Here is a 16,029-nt window from a genome sequence, read left to right on the forward strand (position 1 = left end):
ACTTTACACGGTCAAGACGAAATATTCAGAGTTAAATCGAGACTTTAACTAACTACACGTACAGCAGCCACGTCATTGCAAATGTATAGTAAAAAAAAGTGTAATATTTCTCTTTAAAATGAAGTGAATTACAAGCCAAACAGTGCAAATAGGTCAAAATTGTAATTGAATGAAAGTAGCAGTAGTTTCCTGCTCTGCTTATAATAATAATAATAATAAAATACAATATTTCAAAAACAAACGTATTTATAACTTATGTACACAAATCCTTTGAAATTTACCGTATTAGCAAGACACTTTATTTTTAATTTAAGATCTACGGTCAAAGACACTTGATATTAGCGACTACAGCACGTAACTGTGACAAAAATACAACTGTGTTCATTTGAATATTAAGTCACATTATGTGTTCAATAATTATACTGTGTGTAAGTGTTGTACATACAAAAACATCAAATCAATTATAATTAAGCATACGTCATTGTCAGCATGAAGCCAATTTAGACATAAATAAGAAGCTGTTTTAGTGTATTATTAACAAATGTCATGTTTTAACCACTAATATTTATTAGAAAGTCTCAAAGTTTTCACGATTCATATTCAGGCAATTTGTCATAAAAATAATTTCATCAACCGACACATCTGTTGTCCCACATACAGCAGACATGACCGGAATCTGTCCTGTGGGAATTAACAAAATACCAGAGGAGGGAGTGTGTGTGTGTGTGTGTGTGTGTGTGTGTGGTAATTTGGAGGGTCTCTCTCCCTGGCAACATCTGAATGGGATCAGCGATGGACCAATAGTGAGGCTGAGGAGAAAGTTTAGTCTCACGTCAAACGGGGTTTTTGTCACTTGGGTCCTCGCTGCTGTTGGTGGGTGAACTCTGCTAAACATAGACCCGACAAGCCTCAGTGAGGCTGTGGCACTTCTTCACGTCTAAAAATATTGATAAATCGGCACGATTGTGGAAAAACGGGTGACGAGCAGGTTGTTTGAGGAACGATCAGCAGTTATTACAGTAACATGATGAGATCTTAGTTTTGACCTGGAACAGTTTAAGGCAACCTGTGGCTCTAGAGCTCTGTGACCCCTCTGCAGTGGCTCCCTGTAGTTCTTTTATTATTAGGGCCCGAGCACGAATGTTAGGGGGCAGAATGCCTACTATTATTATTATTATTTTGTGGGTTTGCCGTCATTTTTGAGGGGGTTAACATGCATGAAAACACTTGAAACTTTGCACGGAGGTCAGGTCTGGCGAAAATGCGATACTGGCGTAGTGCCGGACCGTGTGTTGCTCAAGGGCTCTATAGCGCCCCCCAAGGCGGAAACAGAGAGGTAGACCGATACGTGCCAGTGTTGTTTCCATTTGTTAACAGGTAAAAACAGCAGTTTTCTTCAGGTACTCCAAAAATGTCATAAACGCAACAAACTATAGTTTGTTTATAAATGTGTAACATGATGTCGTCTTCATTTCATGGGTGAAATAGATTGTCTCCCCACAATAATTCATAGAATACACCAAAATAATTACATCTTGGTGTATTCAAAGTATTATTGTCGGGAGACAATGGTACCGCATCATGGGTCAGTTTTTTTTAATGATTCAAGCTTTATAATGACATGGAGGAAAAACTGAACCTACAAAATAAATATCAATTCACATAATTATTATTTTATTTATCAACTCTTTTAAAATAGGACATTCAATGATGATTAAAATTAGTTCCTCATTTACGTTCAAAAACAGCCAGTTTTTGAACAACACACACACACACACACACAGCAGAGGCCTCTGTGTGACCTAATTTTTGAGCTTGAACGCCATTTGCTTCCCTTTGTTTTCCACTCAAGCAGAAGAGCCTCCAATGTGTGTGGGGTTTTTTTTAGCCACTAGAGGGCAGATGATGTTATAAAGCTCAGCTATCAGGTTGGCACTGTTGCCCAAGCTGACAGGAAAGTGAAGTGGGACACACACACACACACACACACACACCCTCAATCCCCTTCTCTCTCCAGCTGTCCTGTTTACTCTGGTCGTCATAACAATTTTCTGATGACGAGGACGACGAAGGCGGGGGTGAGAGTAAGAGGATACGCGGGGTAAAGGTCAGAGGAAGTGTGTGGGCCCGTCGTGTTGACTGATTAAACTTCAAAGACGACCTCGACAACTTTAATTACCATATTGAATCTCCACACACACATAACATAATCAACTCTTAAAACATGAAGAAAACGAAGGAAGTGTCTACAAGTAAGAAACCACGCCCCTAAAGCTATTGCATGTAGCTTAAAGGGCCAGTGCCAGCATTTCATTCAAAAAGAAAACTTTATTATAAGTGTACAATCACTTGAATGTAAGTGTATATACTAAGTTTCTATCAGGAACCTGTTCAGCTCCACAGAAGCCACCATTTTGGACCACTATGTGTTTTGCAGTAGCCAACAATAGACAAACTAGACACCGGTTCTCCAACAACCTTGGAAGAAAAGAGTTATGTGCACTAATAAATGTGGCTAAAGTTTAAAGCAAAGGGGGGAAAAAAGCGACACAGCAGTCACTGCTTGATGAGTTTATTCCTCTGAACACGCTTTATTTTGTCATCTAGATTCTGGACAGTCAGATCATTACAACATATGTAAAAGATAAATCAACATCAATCTCTCAAAGTGAGGAAGGAGGAAAAGGGCTTAAATGGAATTTTCCGTCACTGGTAGGAATTCATGCTTGTGTATGTTGTGAACCAGGGGGAAAGCATCGTCTCGGAATCCGTTTTTTTAACTTTTTGTGGACCATGATTATGTTTTCACGCCACAAAAAAAAAAAAAACACACACAAGAGAGAAAAGCACATTGTTCTCCTCGCAACCTTTAGAATCAAACAATAAAAGGCACACACTTGTATGATCTGCCATTGTTTTTTTTTTACCAAAAACTACATGATTGTAATAAACTGTAGGAAACCATTTATTACAATTTAAATATTGTGCAATTGGGTTTATATCAACTTGATAATGCACAGTTTCTCTAAATTCCTGTGCCTTAAAAAAAAGTCAAAGTCACAGTTGCACGACTTAACTTGCACCTATATGTAGAATTATACTAGTTCACACCTTGAGGCAAATAAACGGAGAAATGCTGGTGTGCTTCCTCAACCAGTGGGCACAAGAAAACAACAACAACAACAACAAAACACTTCTATTAAATAAAATGCAGTAATTTGTAGCTCATTGTGCCCAAAGTAAGGCAGAAAATACATTCAGGTCTCTTAGAGAAATGGAACAGCACAGGGCAAATCGTTTGTTTTCAATAAAAACTGAAGAGTGTGGAATAGCGCTTGTCAGTGCTTCTGTTCTGGTGCTACTCTAATATTCTTTCCTTCACAGATCACCATGAAAAGACACGTGACATGCATAACCACATCCTTGTAGCTAAAGAAAACAGCAAATGTCATTTTTTGAACTTGTTTAATAAGGTAAGAAATAAGGTATCCATCAAAGTGCTGCTAAAGAGTGTGTGGGGCTTTTCCCTCCATTAGTAAAGAGATTTCTTGGTTTTGTGCTTAAATATCGTCCTGACATCAGGGCGTGTTTGTATGTTAAGAGGATAAAGCAGAACTTAAATCATACGTAAAAACACAATTACTATTAATATTACATGTCACACCAATAAGAAATTTGCGATGTAGTCTTTTCATGGGTTTGTAGATGCATAAATGTTGAATAATATCACATTTAAGTTGAACAGAAACATTGCAAAATAGTGCACGTCATTTGTCTTTCACCTCCCTGTAATCTTTAGATAGTTTCTAATCATTGAGCATGAGCTTTTTGTCCAGAATGAAAAGTGAAAAGTATGTAACGGCAACCAAATGTTTCCACGACGCCCGCGACCCAACAGAATTTACCTCAGAACAGGAACATGCCCTCAGGAGCTGTAGATGTTATGGGATTCTGGAGTCTGAAGGTCATTGGGCGTCTTAATGGGATTAAAGTCCACGAGGGAGAAAGTCTCTCTTTCTGTCCCCAAAGAACGTGTCCCAGGTCAGCGATTGCGTGTTCTTCACGGTGCAACCTCCACCCTTCAGGTCACAGGTGTATCCTGCGGGGCAGCAGTGCTTTGAGTCGGAGCAGCAGACGGCCTGACAAAGAGACAAAAACACACACGTTATGCTTCGCTTTTTTTCTATTTACCCCTTAAGTGGTTTGTTGCCGGGGATAAGAGTTTGTGGAGTCAGTGATGAGTTAAGTGGAAACGTTTTTCTCTCACAAATTTACTTTTTTTTCAGAGGGACAACACTACAGCTTTCCACCGTAGGAAAGTGCTAAATCTGTACAAGTTCTTTAAAATAAGTTAAAAGGTAAACATTTTGGAGATGTTAGAGATGTTGGAGACGAGAGAGGACGGACACAACACGATGTTCCATCATCAAGAAATCATAAAGAAGGAACGTATGGGCTGCGACTGCCACATTACACTATGTACTGTATATTTCATGAAGCATTGAATGAGGTTTAAAAGACTGTGCGTGCGTGTGTGGATGTACCTTTGGTGAGGGGCAGCAGGCCCACTCTGAGGCAGACGCCTTACAGCACGTGTCGCGCTTGGAGCAGTGAAATTCTCCCGTGCCGTCACACGGTACGCCCGCCTCGTCCTCCGAGGCTGCCGGCTCGGGCCGCCCCACTCGGACCTGAGGTGTGGCGTGCGTTAACCCGCCGTAGTTTTTCTTCTCGCATGTTCCCGTCTGCATGTTGCAGGTGTATCCCTGAGGACAACAGTGCTCGTGGTCCGCACAACAGACTGCCTGGAGAGAGGAGAGGAGAGGAGAGGAGAGGAGAGGAGAGGAGAGGAGAGGAGAGAGAGGAGAGGAGAGGAGAGGAAGAACCTATGAGCTGATATCAGCACATACAATGGTACATAAAGTAATGAACAACGTGTTCAAAAGTGCTTTAAAAAGTGCATACTTAATTAAAAATTCTTCGAGATGGCGCAAATGGTGCAGATCAAATGTTTCAATAAAAAGAATGAATACATTAAAAGAGGAGAATAAAGTTCCATGTTTCCACTCAATTCTAATAACCCATTTCATTCTCATTAAAATATGATTTACTTGACACTTCAACCCAGAATCAAAGATCAGTTACAATGAGGATCTTGATGAACAAGAAAGAATTAACTTGTGTGAGATTCAAGCCCATTTTATACTTTATTTATTCCAATAACATGATGATGATGATATTTTTTAAGTTTTGATACTATCCCAGTGAGAAATAAGACAAAATACAAACATTATCTTCAAAAGAATCTGACTATCTAAATAAGACAAAATCCTTCATTTTGATCTTGCATCAAATTACCAGGCCAACATAGAAATATGAAGTCAGCGATGGGCATACGCACCTTGACCAGAGGGCAGCAGCCCCACTCTCCGGTCGGCAGTTTACAGCAGGTCGTCCCTGAAGCGCAGCTGCTTTTGTCATCACACTTGACATCGGTCACGACGCTGGGCTCAGTGACCGCGGCGAGTTTGGTGAACCAGGGAATAACGCGCGGACCTCTGGAGCAGGACGACCGGTGAGCTTCACAGGTGTGACCAAAGGGGCAGCAGTGGTTTCCGTTGTTGCAGCAGACGGCCTGTAGGGACAGCAGAGATGAGTCGTGACGTGATCCCGATCAGTTTTTCTATCGGTGTGCGTTTGTGAAATCATCGCGCGCTTTTACGTTTGGCAGAGGGCAGCAGCCCCACTTCTGGGTCCCGTCCATGAAGCAGCAGGTCGTATCGCGGGGGCAGCTGGTGGAGGAATCACACATGTTCTTGGAAAGCCGAGCTGAGCTGGAAACGGCCCGGACGGGGTTACTCTGCAGGGTCGGTATCTTCTGCAGCCAGGGCAGACTCACGCCCCCGGGCCTGTCACACGTCTGCTTCGCCACGTTACACTTGAAGCTTTTGGGGCAGCAGTGCTCGTGGTCGTTACAGCACACGGCCTGCAGAGAAGAGGGTTGAATAGATTGTTTTATACCGACTGAAAACAACAGACAAAACAACAGATTTTCTGTTCGACAGATGCAAGAGATGCTGTGCTGTTACTTCCTGTTCTCCAGTTTTAAGTTTTCCTACATCTTCTTCGACACATAAAACAGATAAATTAACAATACTTGAATAAAGTAAAAAACAAATATAGATCACATTAATCTGACTTTTAGATATTACTGTGCTAATTGTTAGTTTAGACCACCATGAGTTGGAGAGGAAAAACAGCTGATGAAACAGTAAGTAAGTAAGTCAAGGACTGGTCTTCAGACATAAATATTATAGAGGCAGTGTGAAATCACATGGAGAGAGAATGAAACAAAAACACAGATCTTAAGACTTTGGGAAGGGCTGAAAGAAGCCTAACATAGCAAAGATTCCTTTGGAAAATGTGATAAATACCACTAGTGTTTGCCTGTAGAAGTCAATTTTCTGTGTATAACAAAGCCTCTGTGCTTAAAAACTAGGTAAACACTAGCTCAACATGGAGGAGGAAGACACTAACCTGAGGTAAAGGGCAGCAGGCCCACTCTCCAGAGTTTCTCTTACAGCAGGTGGTGCCTCCCGGACACATGGTTTGCTCGTCGCATTTCTCACTCCGGACCCCCGGGGTCAGAGCGGACACCTTCTCCGCCCAGGGACGGGACGGTAAAGAGCCCGACACGTCGTCACAGGTCTCAGCCTCCAGGTTGCAGACGGTGCCGTGAGGGCAGCAGTGGATGTGGTCGTCACAGCACACGGCCTGAAAAAGGTGCACAAAATAATCCATGATGCGACTGTGGGTTTACTGGCTTTTTCTGGGCACTTTGTGATTTGATTTGGTTTAATAACAACTCAGAGGAAAAATTGAAGTAACTTTTTTTGATCCAAATGACACATTCCACATTCCAGAAAACCAGGAAAAGAAATTGTTCTTTCAATCTATCAGTCATGCTGTGCATACTGGTTGTATTTCCTTCTACTTGAGCTTTTAGAAAAACAAAACAAAACCAAAACAGATACATATTGATAAGAAAATACAGAATTATTTGTCACCCCTTCTGATTCCATGCACATTTTGTTCCATTTACTATGAAAAGCAGTATTATCTTATCACCTCAGGCAGAGGACAACAGGCCCAGTCCCCACTTGTCGTCCTGCAGCACGTGGCGTCTCCAGGGCACGATTTGGACGGGTCACACTTGTTGTTGTCAGACGGTAAAGGGAAGGCGGGCACGTTATGAAGCCACGGCGTCACGGCGCTGTTCCACGCCGGGTCGTCGCACGTGGAGGCTGCCAGGTTACAAATGGTGCCGTGGGGACAGCAATGCTCGTGGTCCTCGCAACACACGGCCTGTGGAGGGGGAGGCAAAAATGGTAAATGGTGTCAGTCTATCAAGTCACTGCCATTTTATATTCTTGAAGACGCCACAAAGTGCTTAACCCTTTAGTTCTGCCATTTCTCACGTCTATGTGCAGCACTTTGTCACATACACACACACTGCTGTCACAGCCCTCAGGGACAATTCAGGGTCCAGTTACATTTCTTTGCTTTCACAAATTAAATTAAATAAATAAAACAGACAGTCTTTCAAGTGAGAGAAGGACTTTCCGTCCTTCTGTCAGCGACAGCTTAAGGACAAAATTAGGGTTAAGCAACTGTGCATTAATGTAAAATTACAGCCTACATGTCCGTCTGACTCATACAAAGCAGAACGCCGGTACCTGAGATAAAGGACAACAGGCCCATTCTCCATCCGCCCTTTTACAGCAAGTGTTTCCGTCAGCACAGGCCACAGAGTCATTGCAGGGAACAGAGCCGACTGAGAGAAGAGAAACACAAACATTACCAGCCTCTGTATAAACTGCAGTAATGCAAATAAAAAAAAAAGCCATGTATCTTTATTATTATTTTTTTTGGCTGGGTTACAGAGCAGGTCAAGAATCACAGGGTACATCACAATACGATACATGGTCCACACTACCAATAATATCGCCAATGTGCAAGTGCAGGATTTCTCTATGTCTTCACAAGATAGAGAACAAAGTGCATGCAGTCTATGTTTTCAACGTGGATGGGACATCTCTTCACATAGCTTTCTCCACCATTATCCCACTGTAAACCCCCATTGTGACCCTTAACCGCTTATTCTGAGATGAGTCTGGGGTGAAACTTGGGCCCTCGTACACTTCAGCATCTGAACAGCTTAAATGCTCCACTCCCACCTTTGTTCTGTGCCATCACCAGCTCCGTCACAGCAGCAGCAGCAGCAGCAGGGACCTCAGAGGCCACAGTGGTGTCTCTCTCAGTCATCACACAGGTGCTGTGGTACAGGTCGCACTCTGTGCCCTCAGGACAGCAGTGTATCTGATCCGAACAACAGACGGCCTGGACAAGGACAGGAAAACGTACGTTCAGAGGGAATTCAGAATCTATAGATTTTTAAAATGACCAACATAATGAGATCTACTATAAATTAACAGGTACATCACAACTGTTAACTGTCAAAAATAAAAAATATGACGATGATTCTGAACTGAATCATTGAACGTTCCCTTTCTTTCCATCAGATCACACCAAAAACAAACTAGAAAACTTTATTAAATAGGTCAGACAAACCTGATACAGCCACGCAGTAAATAACCACAAGCTGGCAACCCTTCTAACAAGATTACAAACATCTAACACAAAATACAACCATGTTTGTCAATGACAGCGGGAGTTTCATCCACTCAAAAACAACATGTCATTCCTGACCTGACCTAAGTACTAGATTTCAGAGACCTCAAAGTGTCCCTTACTCACATTAGGCATTGGACAGCATCCATACGAGCCATTGGTCATCTGGCAGCATGTAGTCTGATCAGGACATGACGCTGCCTTGTCTGGACACACGACTGACAGGAAAGCAAACAACAGTTTATTATCTTCTTTTTTGAAGTAGCTTTTATTATTCCTGAAATGCTCAAATGTACATGAAGAGATCAAGTAGCAACAGCTGCTTACCGTCATTGGGGACAGCGGGGATCTTCTTCAACAGCGGCACGCTCGACTGAGCAGACCTGCAGATGCCATGGTCCAGTTCGCACACTGTGTGGCTGGGGCAACAGTGGAGATGGTCGCTGCAGCACATGGCCTGCAGATTAGCATTCAAGCATTCAGTTAGTATACTGTATCTGCACATCACTGCTCCACTTGTTTATTTCCTGCTTTTTAATCAGGTGGCGCATGGTCAGATTGATTTATGTTTGAATAAAATGTGAGATCATTTGTAAGAGTTACGCTGGGTTTTGTTGTAAATCTCACACAAATGAGTTCAACTATGAAAAAATACACTACTGATTGATATACATCACTTTTGCCAAGTGAGCAAATCAGGTATTCTTATCATTTATCATTTTTACATGATATAATCTTGTGAGTATTATTTTGTAAAGTGTTCATTTCATGTTCAGTATTAAAGATAATCAATGCCAGGGTTAAGAAGGCAATCCCTTCCCATGCATAGCCTGCGAAGTGAATTACATGTGGTATCTTTCTGTAGCCACCTTTACCTGATAACCATAACTGTAACGTTTCAAGAACATTTTCTGCTCCAGAAACGACAAATGCACCATGAATAAGATAAAAAAAAAAACACACACACAAAGTTACTGTTGCTTTAAATCCTGTTAGATCGACATTCAGTGATTCCCAGAACCATAAAAATATGTGTATTTGTCACACTGCACACAAACACCCTCTAGAGAGCTGTTGGATTTGTGCTTTTGAGTCCGTTTACATGCTTCAGATCTAATTTGTTTTTTTTGTGGCCCGAGTATTACACTTACAATCACATTCATTTGTAAATTGATTCTCCGTCACATACTCTATCAACCAAGAGTCACTATTACACTAATTTATGTTATTGATGAAGTGTTTGCTGACAGACTTGGATTCAAAGCACTGACAACAATCGACTTGGTGACACAAACCAGCAACATTTAAATGGATTTAGTTTCCTTAAAGAACTAGATTCGGCCTGAGTAGGTTCTTTTTGTAAATCAAAATGCACTACTGTCAGTTCATGGAGACATTCTGTATACCATTTGTTTGACAAAAACCATATGCTCTTTGTAAGGCATATTAAAGGTAATCAAATGATCAAACTGACGCAAAAATGTGAGAAAGTGGCGGTTGCACCGTCCTGCAAGGTGCGGTTTCCCTGTTTGCTGAGCACAAACCATCAGACATTAATCAAAACTGAGTCATAGCTTGAATCTCTCATGCTCCTGCATCACCAGAGACAAGATTACCTCTGGGTAAGGGCAGCAGCCATAGTCTCCACTGGTTAACAGGCAACAGGTGTAACTGTCTGGACAGCTGCTTTTCCCGCCAGGACACGTCACTGAACCGACATTCTGAGCTGCGCAAGCACAAAAAAAACTGAGAAATATGTATATCATTTGCTCGTTATTAGTGCAGCATCACCAGTGTGTGCTTATAGAGGAAAAACATGATTTTTTTCCCACCTGGAATAGTCTCCTTCAGTGTGGCAGGCAGGTTTTCCAGCATGGGGAAGGACTCTCGTGAAGCAGAAACACACATTCCCTGAGTGATGTCACACGTTGTTCCCTCAGGACAACAGTGGCGCTTATCCTCACAGCATACTGCCTGCACAGAGCAAAAGAACATTAACAGTGGGGGAATTTCTCAGTCAAGGACACAGATTCCTGAAGATGTTGTGGCAAATTTAATGGTCTGATTTTGAAATAAAAACAGAACTATTATTGTGTGAAATAAACAAGTGACACACATATAAACAAATGTGAAATTACCAAGGAACTGGACTCTAAATTCATCGAACTTCAACATGTGTTTTGTAGAGGAGACACACGAGCAGTGTTAGAAGCAGACCAGTGGACATATGCTTCACTGTGTTAAGTGTTTAGCAGTGGCCAGTGTTTTTTTAGTGACACTGACTTTGTATTTGGATGTGTGTGTGTGTATGTATCACCTTGGGTAATGGACAGCAGCCCCAACCTTCACCAGGAAGCGAACAGCAAGTGGTGTTATCTGGACACGAAGCCTCCTCGCCGGGACAAACGACCACCTTTACCTTTGCACTGAGCTGGAGCAATCACACACCAAGGCCCATAAATATCAATGACACATAATCAAAACCAAACAGACCTGACAATGGTACAGTTACAAATGCATTTAGTAGTGGAAACAGCTACTAACATGGAATATGAAAAAAAATGTACTGCTGTACTGCTAAACCACATACTTGTGAAAATGTGGATGATTAGTCAATCTACAGCAAAATGAAAAACTCTCGTTAGTCATTTTCCAACTGTACCCAATTGACTAAAATTTAGAAACAATTTTGCACTGTCGTTTAGACCGGGCATCTCTTAAAAGAGACGTTTTAATATTTACAAGTAGTTTATTTGGTTGAACAAACAAAATTTCCATTAAATTATCCATGAAAGTTACTGAAAAAGACAAATATTACCCAGTGAACAGCACTAGAATTACCTGATGGACTGGCAAAGCCTGTCTGGGAGGAATCCGGCGCATCCAGGGCAGTGAAACTGTCTTATTAACACATTTCTCATGGACCAGATCACACAGGGTCCCTTCATAGCAGCAGTGGAGGTGGTCTGAACAACACTCAGCCTACAGATGGAATCCAACAGGAAATGATCAGCTTTTCAAATTAAAGATAGTAAAAAAGAATAAAAAACAAGATCAAATCCTTTCCACATGACAGATATTTCTTTAATATTTTAATTAGTCACTAGTTTCATAGTTTAAAAGGTGGAAAATCAGACTCATATCAATATCGGGGTTGTGATATCAGTATTGGTATTGGCATTGGAGACAAAAAAACAGTTTTGTGCCGTCCCTACCTCTGACCCTTTGCTTCTGTAACAAATGCAATTTCCCAGTGAGGGAATCAATAATGTGTAATCTAATCTAACCTTTAAAAGTTTCTAAAAAGCCTTAATGCATGTATTGACCTAATGACTAAAGTCTGCTGCTACTTCTGATAAAAAGGAGTACATTTTATTTTTGCTTTGACTGTAGGACTTGATAAACTGCAGTTACTTGACCTCAGTAGTGCGTCTGCTTTCTAAAGAATTTCTGATGGCAAATGACTTCCAGAACAAACGTGTCAGCAGCACAGATGTGCACTACACACAGCTAAAAGTAATAAATCCTCATCCAGACACCAACTCACATGTGGTAGAGGACAGCATCCATATCCTCCCTCAGTGTTCTTGCAACAGGTGTTTTTGTCCTCACACATGCCTCCATCAGGACAGACCAATGCTGTGCTCAGGCCCAGCAGAGCCAAGACCAAGATCCCCATCTGAAGCACCTAAGCACAACAGGGAGGCGAGAAGGCTTTGAGTAATGTAGCATGATGAAATGTAATCTGACGACATACAAAGACATTTTGTCAAGTATGGTCAAAAAAGGAATCTTATCTTCCTTGGTTTGTGTGCTTTTGTGTGTTGTAACTTGAGAAATCATTAAATCATTAGATAACATGTGCAAAACAAACACAGACACTTGTTGTAAAGTTCATAACCCCCTGTATGTGTGTTCAGTGCTGCAGACCAATGCTGGCATTGTTGTTTAGAAAGTACAATCCTGTGAATTGAGTTTTCATTCACCTAGCTTTCTATAGATTAATATCAACGTTTTCGCTATTTTTTGTGCTAACACATGCGAACAGTTCCAATTTTCTGTTCAATTTTCAGTCAATCATTACACACACACACACACTCACATATATATATATATATACACACACACACACACACATATATATATATATATATATATATATATATATATATATATATATATATATATATATATATATACATACATACATACATATATATTAAAAGACTAAATGACTTCTGCAGTTGGGCGCAGGGAAAAACGTGTATCAGCGCTGGTATCGGTTATTGGCCCAAGCATGTTTTCAAATGTCTTGTTTTGTCCACACACCAAAATGATTAACTTTTAATGATTTCTTTGTTATCCAGAGGAAAGAAATGAAGAAAATATTCATATTTAAGAAGCTTAAACAATCGGAAATCTTGTTTTATTCATGAAAAAAGCTTCAAACCGATTATCAAAATAGTTGTCGATTAATTTAGTAATTGACTAATAGTCAATTCGTCGATTAATCGTTCCAGCTCTAAAATTCATTCTATGTTGTTCTATTTTATTCTCTGTCCTTTAACTGCTGCAACATGTGAATTTCCCCAGTGTGGGATCAATAAAGTCTAATCTAATCTAATCCATACACACACACACATATAATATTTACTGTGAAGTGAACAGAAGCATTGTAACTAAGTTCGATATATGTGCTTCATATTAAACGTTACCATTTTATCAGATGTCTTGAGGAGAGTTCACTTGTTTATTACTAAAGAGCGTTGTGCTGCATGCTCCTTTCACAGCCTAAAACAAACAAACAAACAAACAAATGCATTAGTCACCACAACACTATCAGAGAACAATACAACAATAGGTGAAAACAGTGCACAGAATTACACGCAAATCTGTCACAAGATAAAAGCGCAGCTCAACGAAAAGGAATAAGGTAAGTTAGCTTAGCAAGAGCGCTGGCTAACAATAAAGCCACCCTGTTTGAATGACTTTCCGGTTTGTTTTTCTGTGTAAAACCATTTTCTCACCCGGTAGTTTCGCTGCTTTCAGTCCAAACTATAACAAATACACACACACATACACCTGCTTCTTCTTTTCTGAGGTTTAATGGCGGCTGGCAAACAACGATTTGGTGCATTACCGCCACCATCTGGTATGGAGTGTGGATGGAAATGTTAATACAACTGGACTATTACTTAAAAGTGAAAAAATAAATAAACCAATATATATATATATATATATATATATATAGATAGATAGATATATGATTTTACCTGGTGCTGACTGGATCTTGGTTTTCCTAAGAGATCTGTTTAATCCTGTCATTGTTTTCTTCCTGTTGTATTTTCTGCTATTGTATATTGTCTCCCTCTTTTCCCTTGTATATTGTCTGAGCTGTGTACTTTAACAAAGGTCTTTGCTAACATTTCTGCTTGCTCTTCATTCGTAGTTGCTGTTATTTCCCCTTCAGTTAAAACTGGATATCCGTATTCTGACTTATACTCCCATTCATTCTTTTTATCATTTTCCAGATGTGATCGATTCTTGTTTCCCTTCAAATTGAGTTACAAAATAATCTCCAATGTTCTTTCTTTGCATTTTTTTATGGTTCTTCTCACAGTTGCTTGTGTCCTTTTATAATCAATAAGATTTTGAAAGTTATGGTTTTTTTTTTACTTTTTGAAAGCCTTATTTCTATCTTTAATAACTTTATCACATTCCTCTGACCACCAAGGTACAATTCTCATTTTATTCTTTCCTTCCTTCTTTTTAATTGTATGATTTGCTGCCTCTACATTAGTTTTACACACAGACTTGCCTGATCTGATATTCATTCTTGTGCTTCTTCCTTCATACCAGGTTTTTCCCATCCATTATCTCTTCAATCACTATCCCATTATCATCATTTTTACTACCCCACAGTGTACTATGCGCATTAAAATCTCCACAACATATAATTTTCCCCTCAATGTATGCATTAAATTCGTCCATTGCTTCTACTGAAAGTTTCTTACATGGATTGTAAAAATGTACCACTCTTATGTGTCCTGTTCTTGTCCATACTTCAATATATATTTCAACTCCCTTCCTTTAGCTAATATGCTATATTGTATTGCTTGTTTTACAAATATTTCGCATCCCCCTCCACTGCCTCCGCCTCTGTATCTACGGATACCCTCATAACCTCTGATTATTAATTCTAATTGAGGTTTTAACCATGTCACTTGTATGCAAATAATATCTGGCTTATCCGAATACTTGTCAATGAATCGTTTAAATTCCTGTCCATTAGCAATTAAACTCCTGGCATTCCATTGTATGACAATCAGTTTGTAGTTCTGTCCCCTAGGTTTCCAAGTTTCTCTTCCATTTCCAGTTTTTTATTGATGTCTTCCCAGCACATGTTTTTTATCCCCCAAAACTTATCGGCTCCCTTCACGATTATTTTTCATTTTCTCCGTTTTGTGCTTGGCTTGATCAGTGCAATTAATGACAGGCAATGAATAATATCATTTTATCTATATTAAGAGCTTCTTCTTTGTCTTTCTTCTCAGCTTGGCCTATCCCTGATGCCTGGGATTGATTCATTCTGTCGTTTACATTCCTTATTTTATGTCCCAGTACTCTTTTAGCTGCTTCTGCACAGCTTATGTTGTTTGTTGCTTTTACATTTCCGATTTCACAACCCCCTTCTTTGCAAATATTTTCGATATGTTATTCTTTATTTTTTTGCTCTTCCGTTTTACAGATTACTAACAAGTTTCCATCTCTCAGGATTTTAGCCATTTCCACTTCCCATACCTTCTTTTTTAATTTAATTGGGCTTAAATTGATGTGCTCATCTTTCTTTTAAAATGTTTGAATCAGTTTGAATTCTTCCCTTGCTACTTTTAGAAGGTTAAATCGTCGCTCCTCATCTGAACGGTCTTCTCTCCACCCTCTTTTATTGCCTTGATTTATTTCCTCCCGTTTGTTTTGACCCTGTCCTCGTTCTACTAGATACTGGTGTCCAGCCGCCACACTCCATTTCATCCTCATCTTCATCCCCCTCGACCCAGTCACACACCAGTTTATGCCAACCGCCAAAAACACTCAGATACGGCGGAAACAAACAAACAAACAAACAAACAAACAAACAAACAAAATAAGATTAAAACAAAACAAAACCGTGTAGCTTCTTCAACTTCTCTCTCCAATTCAGTCCGTTTCATCCGCTTCCGCATCCGCCTCCAGTCCATCTACACACAGGAATAGCGGCGCCTGTCTTTAAAGTCACTTCCGAAAAGAGAAAGACGAATAGTGTAACTGTTGACTCCACGACAATCACATGACATGCGATGT

At 40.2% G+C, this 16,029-nt stretch overlaps 1 protein-coding gene across 2 annotated transcripts; it reads right to left on the bottom strand.

Annotated features, from left to right (window-relative positions):
- Window positions 1-2,556: 2,556 nt before the first annotated feature.
- grnb (granulin b) lies at window positions 2,557-16,029 on the bottom strand. 2 transcript variants are annotated; one of them, XM_044044250.1, is made up of 17 exons: window positions 15,856-16,029; window positions 13,404-13,479; window positions 12,236-12,376; window positions 11,530-11,670; window positions 11,006-11,119; window positions 10,521-10,662; window positions 10,305-10,414; window positions 9,016-9,145; window positions 8,815-8,906; window positions 8,235-8,397; window positions 7,734-7,831; window positions 7,126-7,362; window positions 6,535-6,771; window positions 5,720-5,983; window positions 5,399-5,632; window positions 4,545-4,802; window positions 2,557-4,139 (listed from the first exon to the last, which is right to left on the bottom strand). In XM_044044250.1, exons 2-17 carry the CDS (start codon window positions 13,404-13,406, stop codon window positions 3,987-3,989), a joined length of 2,517 nt encoding a protein of 838 aa, XP_043900185.1. In that variant the 5' UTR covers window positions 13,407-13,479; window positions 15,856-16,029; the 3' UTR covers window positions 2,557-3,986. The 2 variants fall into 2 exon arrangements, with proteins under 2 accessions (XP_043900185.1, XP_043900186.1); XM_044044251.1 differs by lacking the exon at window positions 15,856-16,029 and adding an exon at window positions 13,716-13,785.

This window comes from Solea senegalensis, linkage group LG14 (assembly GCF_019176455.1).
Source record: "Solea senegalensis isolate Sse05_10M linkage group LG14, IFAPA_SoseM_1, whole genome shotgun sequence".
NCBI lineage: Eukaryota > Metazoa > Chordata > Actinopteri > Pleuronectiformes > Soleidae > Solea > Solea senegalensis.

Coding starts and splice junctions, on each gene's coding strand:
- grnb (XM_044044250.1), bottom strand. Junction 8,907..9,015: donor CCCCGCTGTCCCCAATGACG/GTAAGCAGCTGT, acceptor CTTTCCTGTCAG/TCGTGTGTCCAGACAAGGCA. Junction 5,633..5,719: donor GCTGCTGCCCTCTGCCAAAC/GTAAAAGCGCGC, acceptor CTGTCCCTACAG/GCCGTCTGCTGCAACAACGG.